Source organism: Corvus moneduloides, chromosome 14 (genome assembly GCF_009650955.1).
Source record: "Corvus moneduloides isolate bCorMon1 chromosome 14, bCorMon1.pri, whole genome shotgun sequence".
NCBI lineage: Eukaryota > Metazoa > Chordata > Aves > Passeriformes > Corvidae > Corvus > Corvus moneduloides.
The window spans coordinates 16,960,916-16,976,795 of NC_045489.1; the positions used below are offsets into that span (position 1 = coordinate 16,960,916).

The following is a 15,880-nucleotide window of genomic DNA, read 5'->3' on the forward strand; positions in this document are numbered from 1 at the left end:
AGCCTGGGCTGCGATTGGCCAGGACGGCCTCGGCCGGAGCGCGCGACCGGCCCTGCCCCACGTGGCCGCGGCGGCGGCAGCCGCCCCCCGGCGGCCATGATGGCTGCCAGCGCACCGGGGGGAAGGCGGCGGGCAATGGCCGCGCTGCCGCCTCAGAGCGCCGCGCCCGCGCCCCCCGCCCGCCTCTCACCGCCGGACCCGCCGGCTGCGAGCCCCGCGGCGCCGCGGCGTTTGTTACCTCAGCATGCCGGCGTGCCCGCGCCCGCCGCGTCCGTCCCCCGCCGCCCTGCGCGGCGCTGCGCTGAGCTGGCGTCACCCGGCGGCCCCGTGTGAGGCGGTACCGGGTGACACCGGGTGGCACCGGGCCCGCTGCGGCACCGCCGTGCCCCGGGACGGGCCGTGCGGGCAGCGCTGCGGAGGCCCCGGCCGTGCCCTTCAAAGGTTGTTTTGGTTTTGGATCCGCGCTGCAACCCGCGTGGGGGCTGTTTTAACAGGGCGATTCACTTCTGAGGGGTTCTTAGGTTTATAGTTGGGATTTTTGTACCCAATTCCATACCAAATTATATATTGATACATATACATAGATACATATACAGATGTGTGTGTATATATTTATCTGTCTTACATATATATGTAACTAACTGTAGACTAATACCAAATTAGTCTTCTGTGACCTGTCAGCTATATGTTACTGCATTATGCCCATTAATTTATCTTTAGCGAAAATAAGCATAGTGCTTAAGGGTTTTTAACCTTTAAACCTGGATTGTTAACCTTTAAACCTGTATATCATTGAATCGTAGAATATCCTGGGTTGGAAGGGAATCACAAGGGTTGTCAAAGTCCCGCCTCCTGGCCCTGCACAGGACACCCCCAAAAATCCCGCCAATGTGATTTTTATAGTGGTTTATTCTCGTTCTAAATTTCTGATCCAGTCTCTATTCATTGTTAATAGGCCAATATAGTCCTGTCCTTTTTTAAGGACTTAATTACCTGAAATTACTCTTCACTATTTTGAAGGAAATGATACTCAAATTTTAGCTTGTATGTATGTATTATTATAAACCCTTCAAAAAAAGGCCCTGTGGTTCAACACAGAAAATGCAGGAATTGATAATTGCTCACGTTTCTGTGTTTCTGTCAGACACACAACAACCAGCAAGTCCAGTGTAATGATGACACCAAGTCAGTGACTCTGCACTCCCTGTCTGTGCTTGTTATTTTCCCCACACAGTGAAGGAGGAAGATTGACACATATATATAAATATACAAAAGAAATATAGAAAATAAGCCACAGCCAGCTTCTTGAGAGTTTTCATGCAGTTGTGTAATTCCTATTCTTGTTATCTGACTGACTGAGAGACAGTAAACTTCTGCAGTGAATTTGACATTGATTTGCTTCGAGTCCTTGAGAATTCAACCGGAAGAAATCATCCTCAATCAAGGGGGGGGCTGGCCATGTTTTCTTTATTTCACCTTACAACTGTCCTGGCCCCAGATGCTGCTGCCATTATCCCCAAGGACCCATAAATTAATGACTACAAAACCATACTTTGAGGAAGTTTTTCTATAACAGTTTGTACAGTGTCATTAAACTTGGGATTCATCTGGATTAAAATAGATGCTGATTCCCATACTTTGGGAACTGGAATATCAGTATATGGTAATTTTGATTATTTTCTGGTGTAGCTGTAGCAGTTGTGAGATGCTGTGGCACACAACAAATCCAGGCAATGAGGAAGGAAGAATAAAGCCCTTCTAATTTGTTGCTAATCATTGCTCATCTTAACAAACAAAATTAATCTTAGCCGTGAAGAAAACTTCACTGGTGGGTGGCTACCTGATGGTTCAAGTGATGGGATTTATGGATACCTCCCAAATATCCAGCAGCCACATTCTTGCCCCAAATCCACATCACTGCAGCCATTCACCACTGACTCCTGGACTTTGGTCTGGGGCACACCTTGGTTTTGAAGTATTTGCTTCACTCTTGTTTTAAATTCCATTTTTTTCTCCCCCATTCTTGAATACAGAATGAGAGTCCTCTGTTCCCCAACATCCCAGGCTCCCCTCAGTTTATTTGTGAAGCAGGCACTGGGATCCTGAGCCTGAAGGCAGCTGAGGGTGTATTTAAACATGCAAATTATGCCTCTCATTGATGAGCCCTTCCTGGCTTTCCCTACCCAGGGCTTTGGAAGTAGCTTTCCTATCAGGTTCTTCCTGGCATCACAGAGATGCGACTTGCAGGAGTGAAAAATCTGACAAAAAAAAAAAAAAAAAAAAAAAAAAGGAATTAATTCCTGAATCCTAAAACCAGGAACGGGCAACCTGTTACGTGTAAAATCAAAGCTATTTTTTCCCCTTTCTGAGCTGGCGGCCAGGTGTGTTTTCACACCCACCTGCTTCCCTCAGTCTTTCAGCCTTTGTAGATTAGACAGCGCTTTGTTCCTGAGGACAAAAGTCCACCTCCACTAACGACTCACAAAGCTCTTGGAACAGGATAACCTCAGGGATTTGATTAAGGAGAAGCTCTTAATGCACCAAAGTCTAAGTTAAACAAAGCCAAAAACTCGCTCAGGAGGTTCCTCAGCCACAGCTTGTCTACGAGCAGTTTGCTTTGCCATGCAGGGACAAGGAGAAGCAGCTTTGAAGAGTGAGAGGTTTATCTGGTTCTTGGGATGAAAGGAGACTGTGTGGTTGCATCCATTGAAAACCAAACTCGCACTGGCTTGGAAGTCAGATTTTCTGTCAAAGGATGCTCAGGGAAATGATCACAGATCATGAAAGTGCATTGGAGTATCTGAACTCCTGTGTGGATGCCCTTATTCAGAATTAAAGCACCTCATTCCAGCTGGCTTGCTTCATTCTGAAAGCAAAATGCAATAAATTGAATTACTTACTTTCAATCTAAAGAATTTTATTTAATTTTCCTTTTGTTTACAGTACGGACAAGCACAAGCTGGCCTGGACAAGCGGAAAGGACAAGCTCATAGCCTGAGGTGCTGTGTTCCCTCAAGTTCTGTAAACTGAATTAAATTACCGTCCAACTGAGAACCTGAAAACACACAAACAGCAAAAAAATCGTTTTTACTTACCTGATTCTAAGGAGATGCAATTAATCAGAAATACCTTCGTGTGTCGCAAGATGGGAATGCATTTTCCAGGAAGTTTTAAGCAGCACATTAATAGCATCGAATTTCATGGCCATGTCAATCAAGACAAGTAGCCCATGTTCCCCTCTTGGCACTTTCCTGCATACAATTGCCACTCAATTACCACCAGCCATTAATCAAGAGCACATTTTCATGCAAAAAGCCGGTGGCTGAGGGCTGTTATTTCTTTCTGTTGCCTTGTGACTTCAATGCTTCACAGCCGATTCTGTTAATGAATGGCACTCGATGGAAATAACACCGGGCTCTGCCCTTTTGCCTTGGTGGCTGAAAGTCGGAGCCGGAGAAGAGTGGAGGTCAAAAAAAGGTAATGAAAAGTAGAGGCAGAGATAGGGTGGGAGGATGGATAGGAAAGTAGAGGCTGAGAACAAAATTAATGCCAAAAAAGTTTGGAAGGCTGAGAAATAGAGGCCAAAAAGGGGTGAGACACCGGCATGAGGGCAGAAGAAGAGGCTGGCGGAGAGGGGGAAAGTGTTTAGGAATGGTGCCCACCCTTAGCACTGTAAATATTACCAGAGTTGCACAGGACATCGCTGGACCACACCCACCAAGGAAAAGCACACCATTTGTCAGGAAAAGGCGAAAACGCTGGGAAATAAATGGTACTGTCAAATCTCCACTAGACAACAATACAGACGTAGAGATCTGAGAGATCGTTTTTAAAGGATGCTGACTGGTTCCCTTTGTGCTCCTGATCTTTCCACTCGGCGTTTTTACTGTGCCTTTCTAAGGAGCCCAGGTAAAAGTTTGAGGACTTAGCTGTCTTGCTTTAGGAAGAGGTGAATATTCATTAGATTTAGGAGTATTTCCCAGGTGCTTTTTGAAAGTGGGATTTAGTAAAGCATTGTAAAATGTCCTGACCTGGTGCATGTTCCCAGCCCTTTCATCTTCTCACCAGCCCTTGGTATGGGCAACAAACCTTAGAGGGGCAGCACTGGAATTTCTGCCACTTCGGGCATGGTGTGTTTGCTTTTTAATAACTTTAATATTCCCGCTGCAGAAAGCCCCCTCCATCCATTCTGTATGTGGGGGACAAGTGACAGCAAGGGGCACCCTCTCAGCCAGCCTGGGAGGCTGTGCAGCAGCTGGAGTGGGATGAGGTGTCTGCTCATGCCCTGACATGGAATTACATGGCCTGACACAAAAACCTTTGGAAAAATTTCCTATCAAGTGTACAGGCTGTTTTCATGTATATTAGATATGTTTGGGTACTGTAAATAGGCTGAGATACCTGTGTTTCCAGGCAGACTTCTCCTATGTCCACATAAAGCCATAGGTGTCCTGCCCAGCCCCACTGTGACTGGCCATGTGAGGAATTTGTTAGGATATTTCACACAGGAATCCAGACACTGTGCTTTAAATGAGGATAAAATTTAGACATTACTCATTTCCATTTGACTGTCAGCTCCCTTGGGCATGATGAAAGCAGCAGTGGGTCCCAGCTATTCAGCTCACTCTGCTGTTGTATCTGGGGCTCCTGCAAGTCCTGTGTAGTGTTGCCAAGACCTTGGAGAGGATGTAAATCCCGACAGGAGAATGCATCTGCTCCGCCATGGGGATTAGAGTTCAAAGTGCTCTCAACCACGGTGCCCAGTTGTTGTCTCCAGCTGACAGTGACCAGCAAAGTCCATGGAGACACAAAACCTATCTTGGGACTGCTGCTTGAGGCCTGCTGATTTTCCAGCCTCTGCCTTTGACACTTTAACCCCTGACAGCCAGGTAGTGAGGTTAAACCTCAGCTGGCAAAGCAGCACCACACAGCTGAACAGATAAAGCAAAAGCTGCACAAGCAAGCAAAGCAAAACAAGGATTTCATACCCTGCCTCCCATGGCAGGCAGGTGCTCCAGGAAGGCAGGGCTCCATCATGTGGAACAGTGACTTGGGAAGACAAACTCAGAATGTCTTCCCTTCCTCCTTCTCCCCAGCTTCATGTGCTGAGGGTGGTGCTGTATGGTCTGGGATATCCCTGGGCTCAGCTGGGCTCAGCTGTCCTGGCTGTGTCCCCCCCCAGCTCCTTGTGCCCCCCAACCTCCTCACGGGTGAGGGTGAGGAGCAGGAAAGGCCCTGGCTGTGTGTAATCCCTGCTCAGAGATAACTCAAACATCCCTGTGTTATCAGCCCTGTTTCCAGCACAGAGCCAAAACCCAGCCCCACAGCAGCTGCTGTGAAGGAAATTAACTCTACCCCAGCCAAAACCAGCACACCAGGTCTTCTGTTGGTTTCCTGAGCATTAGAGGGACCAGCAGAGGCCCAAATTCTGTTCCTTTCCTATCCATCATCACTGATAGAGCCTTTGTGAGAACTCCATGAGAGGAGATTAAGGGAGGGAGTTGACTATGGGGGTGCAGGGACATCAGATGCCCAGGAGTGCATGCTGTGGCTGAGCCATGCTCCTGGGAGCTGGGCAGGTCCTGGAGGAAATCTGCACCGGCTGTGAGGCTACAGCAAAACGTGGGGTGAAGGCAGTGTGAGAAGGGCAGGTACTGTTGGTGCTGCTCTGAGAAGGTGCTGAAGGGCAGCAAACACAACCTGCCACTCTCAGACAGATTGCTCTGGTGGGAGGGGATGCAGAAAAATTGGTTTATCTTTGTGCAGACACACCTGGAAACAACACAGCATTTAGACTTGCTTTGACTTCCTGGGGCACAGTGGCTTTGAAGTGAGGAACTGCTGATGCTAAATGAGAACCAGGCAGTCTGTGGGGAGATAAACTAGATGGGCAGTGAAATGGAAACTAGATTTGGGGGGGAAAAACCACTTTTAATTCTCTCTGCTGTGTTACTGAGGTGCAGTTTTTTGAAATATCCGTGATTCAGAACCATTAACAAGAATGTTTTACCTGGACTATTTCCTTGAGAGTATTTACAAGTCCCCAATAAGTTCAGGGAGTGCACCTAAGAGACGAGTACAGCAACATCATCCTTCGGGGTATGCACCAGTCCAGCTGCTCTGTTCACATAGGGACATTTGGCTGCTCCTGGATAATATCCCTGTACAAATAACAACATTCTGATGTTGTGCTTCTTGCCCTCTAGATGGTACTAAGCACCGAGTCTGAAATCACTGATTAAACCGCCTGCTTTCAATAACATTTTTGGGCTCTGGGGGTTGTTATCAAACCTCTTGGCTTTTCCATGTTTTTGATCCATATCCAGCTTTATAAATAGGTGGGTTTTGTCCCATTCAGTGTCATCGTTAGTTCAGCATGGGAAATGGTGTGATGAAGATTAAAATAACGAGCCTGGAGGCATAGAGAATGTGTGTGAGTCTCAAGTGCTGCCGCCTTTGCTTTAGACAACACATTCAACCCCCGTACAGAGAATGACCCAGTTCCTATAGGGTTTTTTTTTTTGTGTTGGATCCTTATTAGACTTGGTTTTTATAATTCCTGCAGGCTTTGGGATGTATAGAGAGAACACACATCAACTCCTTCCTCCCTGATAAACAGAGAGCAGTTCGTGGTGCCAGGCAAAAAGGTGTACATTGGATATCATCTGTAGCTAGGAAATTGTTTGCCTGGCTCAGATTTCTCCCCAGGTGTGGCATTCTGCTTTGCTGGGCTTTCCCCTGCAGACACGCCTGCCCACAGGGCAGCAAAACCATCAGGCAACTGATGGCAGGTCCACACTGTCACCTCTTCCCAGGCAGGAGAGCCAGGGAAAGGCTTGGGTGAAAACACAGACTGGAGCTGGTTAGTGGGTGCTCACCTTGGCTCAGCTGAAAGGGATCAGGCAGGGCTTTGTTAAAGCACCCCTTTCTCCCCAGCTTTAGGGCAGGAGGGTGTCCCAGCGTGGCCACAGTGCCAGCGCTGAAGGGGTGACTGCTCCTGCCTTCCCCTTCTGGGGGAGAATTAAGCCAAAACAACCATTAACAAAACAAAAGTGACCTTGGCAAGTCAAACAGTTCGTTTCAAACCTGTGTGAGATAATCTGCATTTCCACAGCAACAAAAATAGGTTTTGCTTACAAACAGTGTCTTGTACATCTAAGAATAGCTACATTTCCACAGAGTTCTTTAAAAAAGACACAAATGCTAGTTTGGATATTAAGATTAATATATTTAATCTTTCTTGTTTGTAAAACAAGACATAAATTTGCGTATAGATATAATTTATATATTTTTTTATTTATATATACTATATACAGACAATAAAAAAATTTTCCTCTGTATTAGACTGAGAGATTTATGGAGGAATGATATAGGCATAACGGGGAGCTTTGAAGAAACTCAGAGTTTCGTAGTAGGTAATTCTTAGGGAAAAGGAAAACACGTCTCCCTGTCAGCCTTCAGCACTGTAACAGGCCTTGCCCACCATGGACTGAAGTTCCAATTGGCTCTTCCATTGGATATTTGCTACATGGTTCTTGAAATCCCACAGCAGGATCCTCTGTGCCTTGCTGACAGCCACGGCCCCAGTCCAGGACTGCCATGGGCCAGGGGAGGTTATTGCACTCCAAGGATGCGCACATTAAAAGCACATTTGTGCATTTCCATAGCTCCTATGGAAGAACAAGACATTTCCAATGTGCATATTTATCAAAAATAATAGAGATGGGAAGCGACTGCTTGCACGGAGATCCCTGATCATCCCCAGGGGCTGGGGCGAGCTGGCTGCGTTGGACAACTGCCCTCGCTCCCGTGAGGCCGAAGCTGTGACCTCCTGCCCAGCTGGAGGGGGTGTGACGGGGACAGGCACCGGGATCCCGGCAGGATGTGAAGTGCAGTGGGTGGCAGAGGGAGGGCAATGCAATGTGTGACCTTGCATTTCTCTCCTTGCTCTGTTTTGGAGGGCAGGTGGCTGCAGGGAAACACCAGTTAAGGCCGTCTCATTGATTGCGTCTATTACCAGACTGGGAGGAGGAGGGGAACACAAATAGGAATAATTTTACCGTTCACCTAGAAATTAAAAAAATAACCAAACCCCAAAACAATCAAAAAATCCCCAACTCCAAGTAAATAACCACCTCACAGAATTAAATAATGCTTCTTATGGCAGTCAGCCTGGTGAGGACAGAAAAAGAACCCCAACACCCTGGCAAGGAGGACAGCCCCTGCCTGGCTCACAGTCAGAGCTGATCTGGGGCTCCTCTCTGATGGTCACAGTGAGAGGAAATAGGAGAAGGTTTGGGCTGAGCCTTGGGGGCATGAACCTGACCTCTGAAGAATGGTGTGAAAGTGGTCTCCCCATAGCTGCTAGCCCAGCTTCTGGCTCGCAGTGGTCAAAGATCAACCAATCTGGGTTCCTTGCAGGGTCTCTAGCATGGATTCAGCCATCCAGAAGGGGAACATAGAATTATTTAGGTTGGAAAAGATCTCTAAGATTATTGAGTCCAACCATTCCCCCAGCACTGCCAAGCCCACCACTAAACCATGTCCCCAAATGCCACAACTAAATGGCTTTTAAACACCTCCAGGGATGGTGACTCCACCACTTCCCTGAGCAGCCTGTTCCAAAGCCTGACCACCTGCAGTGAAGAAATTTTTCTTACATCCAATCTAAACCTCCCCTGGCACAACTTGAAGCCTTTTCCTCTCATCCTGTTACCTGGGGGAAGAGACCAATCCCCACCTGGCTGCACCCTCCTGTCAGGGAGTTATAGAGTGCTAAGGTCCCTTGAGCCTCCTTTTCTCCAGGCTGAGCCCCCCCAGCTCCTCAGCTGCTCCCCATCAGACATGCTCCGGACTCTTCCCCAGCTCCATTCCCTTCTCTGGACACGCTCCAGCCCCTCAATGTCTTTCTTGTCATGAGGGGCCCAGAGCTGGACACAGGATTTGAGGAGTGGCCTCACCAGTGCCCAGTCAGGGGGACGGTCACTGTCCTGGTGCTGCTGGTCACACCATGGCTGGGACAGGCCAGGTGCCACTGGCCCCTTGCCCACCTTGACCAGCACCCCCAGGGCCTTTCCCACTGGACACTTTCCAGCCCCTCTGCCCCAGCCTGGAGCTGCAGGGGGTTGTTGTGACCCAGGGGCAGGACTCGGCACTTGGCCTGGTTGACCCTCGTACAACTGGCCTCAGCCCATGGACCCAGCCTGTCCAGATCCCTCTGCAGAGCCTTCCTGCTGTCCAGCAGATCAACACCCCCACCCAAACTGGTGTCATCTGCACTCTGACTGAGGGTGCCCTCGAAAGATACTAAACAGGACTAGCCCCAGTACTGAGGAACACCACTGGTGATGGCCCCAGCTGGATTTAACTCCATTCCCCACCACTCTCTGGGCCCGTCCATCCATCCAGTTTCTCCAGGAGAATGCTGTGGGACACAGTGTCAAAGGCTTTACTAAAGTCTAGGCAGACAAGATCCCCAGCCTTTCCTTCACCCACTGAATCACCCTTGTCACAGAAGGAGACCAGGCTGGTGAAGCAGCACCTGCCTTTCCCCTGTGCTGGCTGGGCCTGATCCCCTTGTCCTGTATGTGTGATGGCACTCAAGATCATCTGCTCCATGACTTTCTCGGCACCAAGGTCAGACTGACAGGCCTGCAGTTCCCTGGATCCTCCCTGCCTGCAGGCATTAAGCCCTTGCCTTTGGCAAAGGCAGTGCCTGTGCTCAGGACTAGAGCACTGGTGCCTAAGAAGAGAGAGTAGGGCCCAGTAGGGTGCCCTAGCTCTGTCTCAGGATTATGGCAACCTGCCCATGCTAGGACTACTTCCCAAGCCCTAGCATAGCAGCTGCACCCCAGAGATCCCTTCTGCTGCTAATTACGTTGTGTTTGTGGGCCAGGGAGATCCTGGAGGCAGAAGAGTTGTTTACGTGGCAAGACACAGGTTTGGCTCCAGACTGCCCAAGAGAAGCCAGGAGATCTCAGCTCAGCTCCTGGTAGCTCACTGGCCCACCACAAACTGTGCCAAAGGTCTTTGCACGAGCGAGGCCCAGAACCCCATGGAACCAAACTAGTGTGGAGGTGGGGTGCCTGTGCCCCCCAAGTACCATCACCAACAAGCCAGAGTGGGAGAACAAGCAGAGAAGCTGCTTGAGCCCCTTGACCAGCTGATTGCACAGCTTTAGGCCACGGATTCACCCTTCAAACCCATCACCAACACAACCATCCGTTCTGCAGAGATCAAAGAGCGTCTTGGCTACCGCAAACCCCAGTAAACGTGGGCCTGCAGACATCGCATCCTCACCAGACCTGTGAGATTTGAGAGCATGGCAGGGCACACACTGGCTTGTTGGTCTTCACAGCTGGCTTTACTTATTGATCAACGTCTTTAGGGAGCGTGTGAGAGTGCTCATGACAGTGGCGACCGTGGCTGACTGGCGGGCGAGCTGCTCCACAGTCTGCTGGTGGCTCAGCATCCTGGCCGTGGACTCCTCAGCAGCCTTCAGGAGGAAGGTGTAGTTTCTCACCACCTCCTCCACCTTCGTCAGCAGCTCTTGGCGCTGGGACTCCGAGCGCACGACGTACACCAGCCTCACAAAGGTCTCGATGAGGCTGCTTAGCACCTGGAAGCTGCTCGTGATGGCGGAGAGCATGTGGGTGGGACTCTTGTCGACGGCGGCCACGCGGCGGCAGGACGCCCGGAACTCCTTGAACTTGAGGGCCAGCTCCTGCTTGTACTCAGCCAGCTGGGAGATGTAGGGTTTGCAGTCCCGGACCTCAGGGCTCAGCACACACTGCCTCAGGATGGTCAGGAGCTCGTTGGTGTCCAGCTGCACTTGCAGAAACCCATTGGGGAAGCTGTAGGCATGGCCTCGAAGGGTGTTGATCTTTGCCAAGCTCCCCTCAAAACTGGAGGTCCTTAAATCTATTTCCTGGGTCTGGCTTTCATTGGGACTGCTGCAGGCTGTTGCGTCTAGGACCTGAAGAGTCCTGCTCATGACTGGGACCATCTGATTGTCCAGCTTCATTCCCGGGAGTATCTGCATGGGGATGGAATAGGACAGCTCATCCTTCTCACTCCCATCATCTGCAACATCGCATTTTCTGTAGTAGAAGCAGTACCGGATGGAGCAGCACTTCTCATCCTCCATGTCTTCATCCCGCAGCTCAGCAGGACTTGGGTACATCTCCTCCTGGACAGAGAACACTGCTGGACCCTTGTGGTTCTTTTTGTCCTGTGCTATCTGGACATAGGAGGGGTCAGCCACTCCAGCGGCTTCCTGGATTTTGCTCTTCAGAACAGGACAGAGGATGCTGGGCTCAGGCTCTTTCTGGGGACCTTTCTGCTTGGTTGTGTAGATGTTCTGGTAGATGTCAGAGGACAAGGATGTCCTATCAGTCTTATCTATTTCACTGACACTGTAGCGACGCAAGAGCTTCCTGTAGTGGGGTGCACCCATGCACTCCCCTCGGGAGGTGCACGTTGCCAAACAGGACATGCCGTTCTCTGGATCTGACCGGTAGTCTCTGGACTCTAAACTTGTGGATCGTATCCGTTTGCCTTTGGAAGGGCTGCTCATGCTTGTCAGCCTAATGGCTTCTACCTGCTTCTGGTCATCTGCAACTTTATCCCTGCCTCGCCTCTCCAGTTCTGGCATCACCAGCTGGTTGGGGGGTGGCCTCATTCCCCTGCAAATCCGCTTGCAGTCACAGCTGCGCCTTTGCTCCCTGGACATCCCTGGGACTTTTTGTACGGGACTGCTCCTCAGCTGGCAGCTGCAGCGCCCAGGGGCAGGGGGGTGCAGATATTCCTGTGGCGGGAGGTCACCTTTGCTCTTTGGCTTGAGCAGCTCTTCAAGGAATTCCAGCTCATACTGCTTCACCTTCTGCAGCTGGGCCTGCCGCTCGTCCGTCTCCTTCTTCAGACGGGTGGGAAATGTTGCAGAGAACAGGTTCCTAAGCCTGAAGGGAGCTTTTGGGGCTTTGGGTTTAGCTGGGACATCAGCATCTTGTTGGGTCACCTCCAGGACTTTTTCTACTTTTTTGGAAGGCACAGTGCTAATCTGCAGGCTCTCGGATCTGGGCATCAGCTGGATTGGCCCTTTGGCTTCCTCACTGGTGCTCCTGAAAGTGCTACCAGGTGCTGGAGGGTGCACATTGCTGCTCTCAGCTTTTAAGATTTTGGCCGAGCTTTCCTGTTGTATTTTCTGTCCTTGGTTTGAAGGAGCTGTGTGTTTCTGCAAGACGAGGCTTGTGGCTTCCCCACCTGCCTTCTGACCTGTCTCTCCACTTGCAGCTTTTCCTGGAGCATCTCTACTCACTTTTTGCTGGTAGCTTTTAGAGGCAAAAGTCTTACTGGACATAATTTCCTCACCTGCTGAGGTGAGGTGGAACGCTTCAGCCTGACTGCCAGGAGCTTCTTTAGGACTTGGAGAAACTTCACAGTGCTGCTGCGGAGAGAGCTGCTGCTGCTGCTGACAGTTGCATAATGTCTCTGCAGTTTGTGGACCTCCTTTATGTGTCAAAGGCTTGCTGCTGGCTGGTGCACAGCTGCTGGTACCATTCATGTTCTGGTCTTCTTTTAAGGCTGATACCACTTGGGGAGCTGAGGCTTTTGCATTTGCCACCTGCTGCAGAGCAGCTGAAACGATGGCTGGAGTTACACCGCTTTTCTGATCCAGGAGGAGCTTGGAGCTCGGCTGCACGTCTTTGGGCATCTTCTCTTGCAGATCCTGTGTCTGCTCCTTGCTTGGGGCTGCTGTGGCATGCAGAGATACCTCAAAGGAAGCTTTTGTGTGACCTGCACCTTTGCACTCAGAGCTTGGCACTGAAGCCCCCTTGCTCTGCTCACTCAGCTGGGGGGTCAGCCCTGGCTGGGCAGCTGAGGTGCAGCTCCGCTCCCCGTGCTGCTGCTCCTGTTTGCTCTTGCAGTTGGTAAGGCTGGGACTTTGGGTAGAGAAGGCTGCCTTCAGTGAAGGGCTCGGGTCCTGGCGGCTCAGGGGGTGGGGTGAGGTGAGAACAGCCTGGGCAGCGCAGCTCTGGATTCGGAAAGGCAAGTCCTTCCTGGCCAGGAGGTTTTCTTTGTTGATGTGTTGAGTGAGGAAGTAGGCTGCGTTCTGATGCTGCTTCATAGCAGAGACCATCTCTGAGACATCAGTCAGCTCTGAGGAGTTCGTTTCGTGGCCAGAGTCCAAGGATGACTCAGGAGTGATGGCAGCCAGGACAATAAGACCTGAGGAGGGACACAAAGAAAACCCCACAACAACCCTCACACCACAGTGCTGTGTGGAGGAGAGGGAAGCTCCTTGCAGCAGGAGGGTCCCAGGAATGCAGGGCACATTGGAGAAACTTCTGTGACTTCTCACAACTAAGAGTTAAGGCTTGTAAGGGAGATCACTTGTCAGCATTGAGCTGGCTTGATAGCTCAATTCAGCAAGAGCTTCTGGCCCAGGAAAAGATCCTGTGAAGCTTTCCATTGTTGGTGGTAGCAGAGCTATAGGGACGTGTCTGGCACAGGAAGGAAAACTGGGCAACAGGTACTCTGCCATAGTGAGTAGGGCAACCAAGGAGGGAAGAGGGACAAAGGACAGTGCTGCCAGCAGGCTGGTCCCAGAGTCACCCATCTGGCAGCTGGTTTGCCTTGTGAAGGGCTCACACACTGCAAAACCTGGGTGGGAACCTGCAAAGACTGATGGCCAAAGGCCCCAGCACAGTGGGGTCACAGTGGGGAGGAACTCATGCTCACAGTACTGGTTTGTTAGTGACTCGCCCCAGCATCGTGGCATGCGGACTGTGGCAGATATGGGATAACCACGAGACTCCCTCAGCCACTGTCAGGGAGAGGAGTCCCACCTCAGCTTCTTAGAAATCTTCTGAGCAGCAACTTGGCTGCTCCTGCTAGAGCCTGTTGCCACAACATAGTTTTTACCAGAAGCTGCTTCACAGTCACTTACAGGATGGGAGGAGACTAAAGGGAAGGATGTACAATAGGAAAGAAAGCCTATAGGGAAAAAAGGGAGTCACAGCCACTGAAATACCTGCTGTCTGCTGTGGTGGGGGATGTGGACAATCCTCTGAAGCAGCCAGGGCTTCCAGCGCTTGCAGGGTGGACACCAGGGCATCATCCAGCTCTTGGGCATGGTCTCGGACCGTCCGTGGCTGCACGTTGTCAATCAGCGTGACCGGGATCTCGTCGTAGAGGATGCCACAGAGCTGCCGGCCCTGCTCCTGGCTCTGGGCAGCTGCCCGGCGCTTGGGGTCATCCTCGTCGGAGCTGTTGTCTCGGAAGCCAGGAGGGGGGGCGGCGATGGCGGGGAGCAGGGACGTTGTCTCGTCTTCTTCCTCGTCGTTCCCGGGAGGGGGAAGCGACATCAAGTCCACCATGTTGTCGCGGGTGCTGCCAGGCTTGCCCGCCGTGCCCGAGGCCAGCCGGCTCTTGATCTTGGCCTGGCAGGACTCGCAGTAGAAGTGGGAGGTGTCGCTGCGCAGGTGGGTGTCGATGGTGTGTGCCCTGGCCCTGCTCGCCTGCCTGTCTTGCTCAAGGCCATCCGGGTCGTACTCCTTGGCGGCCCCATTGTAGCCTTGGCCAGAGCTTTTGGAAGTGGGGTCAGATTTGGTCCTGGGACGAGTTTCCTCAAAAAAAATCAGGTTTTCATTGATATCCGTCCCGTTCTCTCTTTCCTTCCTCTGCTCTCGCATGTGCAGGTAGCAGAAGCGGATGAGCTCCGAGTCCGAAGCCCTGGTGGCCGAAGCGCCGGCTGCTCCGGTGACAGTGGCAGAGCCACCCACCAGCCCATTCTCTTTCTTTCCCATGTGCCCTGCTGTGGCAGGCCGGTGGAAGTTGTGTGCGTTGATGTAATCTAAACCAAAACCACAACAGGTACGTTAGCAGCAGCACCCGGATGAAGGGAAAACAGCCTGGGGAAGCTCCTGCTCAGCCTGGAGAAGCACCCGTGTGCTCTCTGCCCTCCAGCCCTCAGCATGCTGGACTGCAGTGGGACACCCGTGTTCCCTGCAGCACAGTCAGGCCACGTGGCTGGTCCTTTGGAAAACCTGCTGGGCCTGTCTGCCAGGAATGAGCATAGGAGAAATGTCCTGCACCACGAAAGGGGTTGGAAGGGATGTTTAAAGGCCATTTGGTCCAATCCCCCTGCAGTGAGCAGGGACATCTTCAACTAGATCAGGTTGCTCAGAGTCCTGTCCAACATACAAGGAAACCTTGAATATTTCCAGGGGTGGGAGCCTGTGCCGATACCTCACCACCCTCATCATAAAACCCTTCCTCCTTGTATCTAATCTGAATCTTTCAATTTAAAACCATTCAATTTAAAACCATTGCCCCTTGTCCTACAGCTACAAGCCCTATTAAAAAGCCTCCCTAGAGCCCTCTCTTCTCAAGACTAAAACCTCCAACTCTCTCACCTAGGAGAGGTGCTCCAGCTCTCTGATCATCTTCATGGCCTCCTCTGGACTCACTCCAACAGGTCCATGTCCTTCCTGTGCTGGGGACCCCAGAGCTGGAGGCAGCACTGCAGGTGGGGTCTCTCCAGGGTGGAGCAGAGGGGCAGAATCCCCTCCCTCCCCTGCTGCCCACAGGGCTTTTGCTGCAGCCCAGGACACACTTGGCTTTCTGGGCTGTGAGTGCACATGGCTGGCTCATGTCCAGCCTCTCCTCCACCAGCACCCCCAAGTCCTTCTCTGCAGGGCTGCTCTCCAGCTGTTCATCCCCCATCCTGGATTGGTACTGGGGTTGCCCTGCCCTGGGTGCAGCAGCTTGTACTTGGCCTTGTTGAACCTCGTGGGATTCCCATGGGCCGCTGCTCAAGCTTGTCCAGGTCCCTCTGGATGTCACTCTGTCCCTCAGTGTAGGAACCCAGAGTGCCAAG

At 51.3% G+C, this 15,880-nt stretch overlaps 1 protein-coding gene and 1 long non-coding RNA gene across 4 annotated transcripts in view; one reads left to right on the forward strand and one right to left on the reverse strand.

Moving 5' to 3' along the window:
• The first annotated feature begins 193 nt into the window (after positions 1-193).
• On the forward strand, positions 194-14,786 carry LOC116451038. The gene is made up of 3 exons (XR_004243066.1): positions 194-441; positions 2,944-3,477; positions 14,700-14,786. It is a non-coding gene; the product is annotated as an uncharacterized LOC116451038 (long non-coding RNA).
• The window catches only part of FRMPD3 (FERM and PDZ domain containing 3), a 56,486-nt gene continuing 50,483 nt past the window's right edge, over positions 9,878-15,880 (reverse strand). For all 3 annotated transcript variants that reach the window (XM_032124118.1, XM_032124117.1, XM_032124115.1), the window contains 2 exons: positions 14,033-14,854; positions 9,878-13,227 (listed from right to left, as the gene is read on the reverse strand). In XM_032124118.1, the coding sequence (XP_031980009.1) occupies positions 10,364-13,227; positions 14,033-14,854 (3,686 nt within the window). In that variant the 3' untranslated portion in view covers positions 9,878-10,363. The remainder of the gene's footprint in view (positions 13,228-14,032; positions 14,855-15,880) is intronic.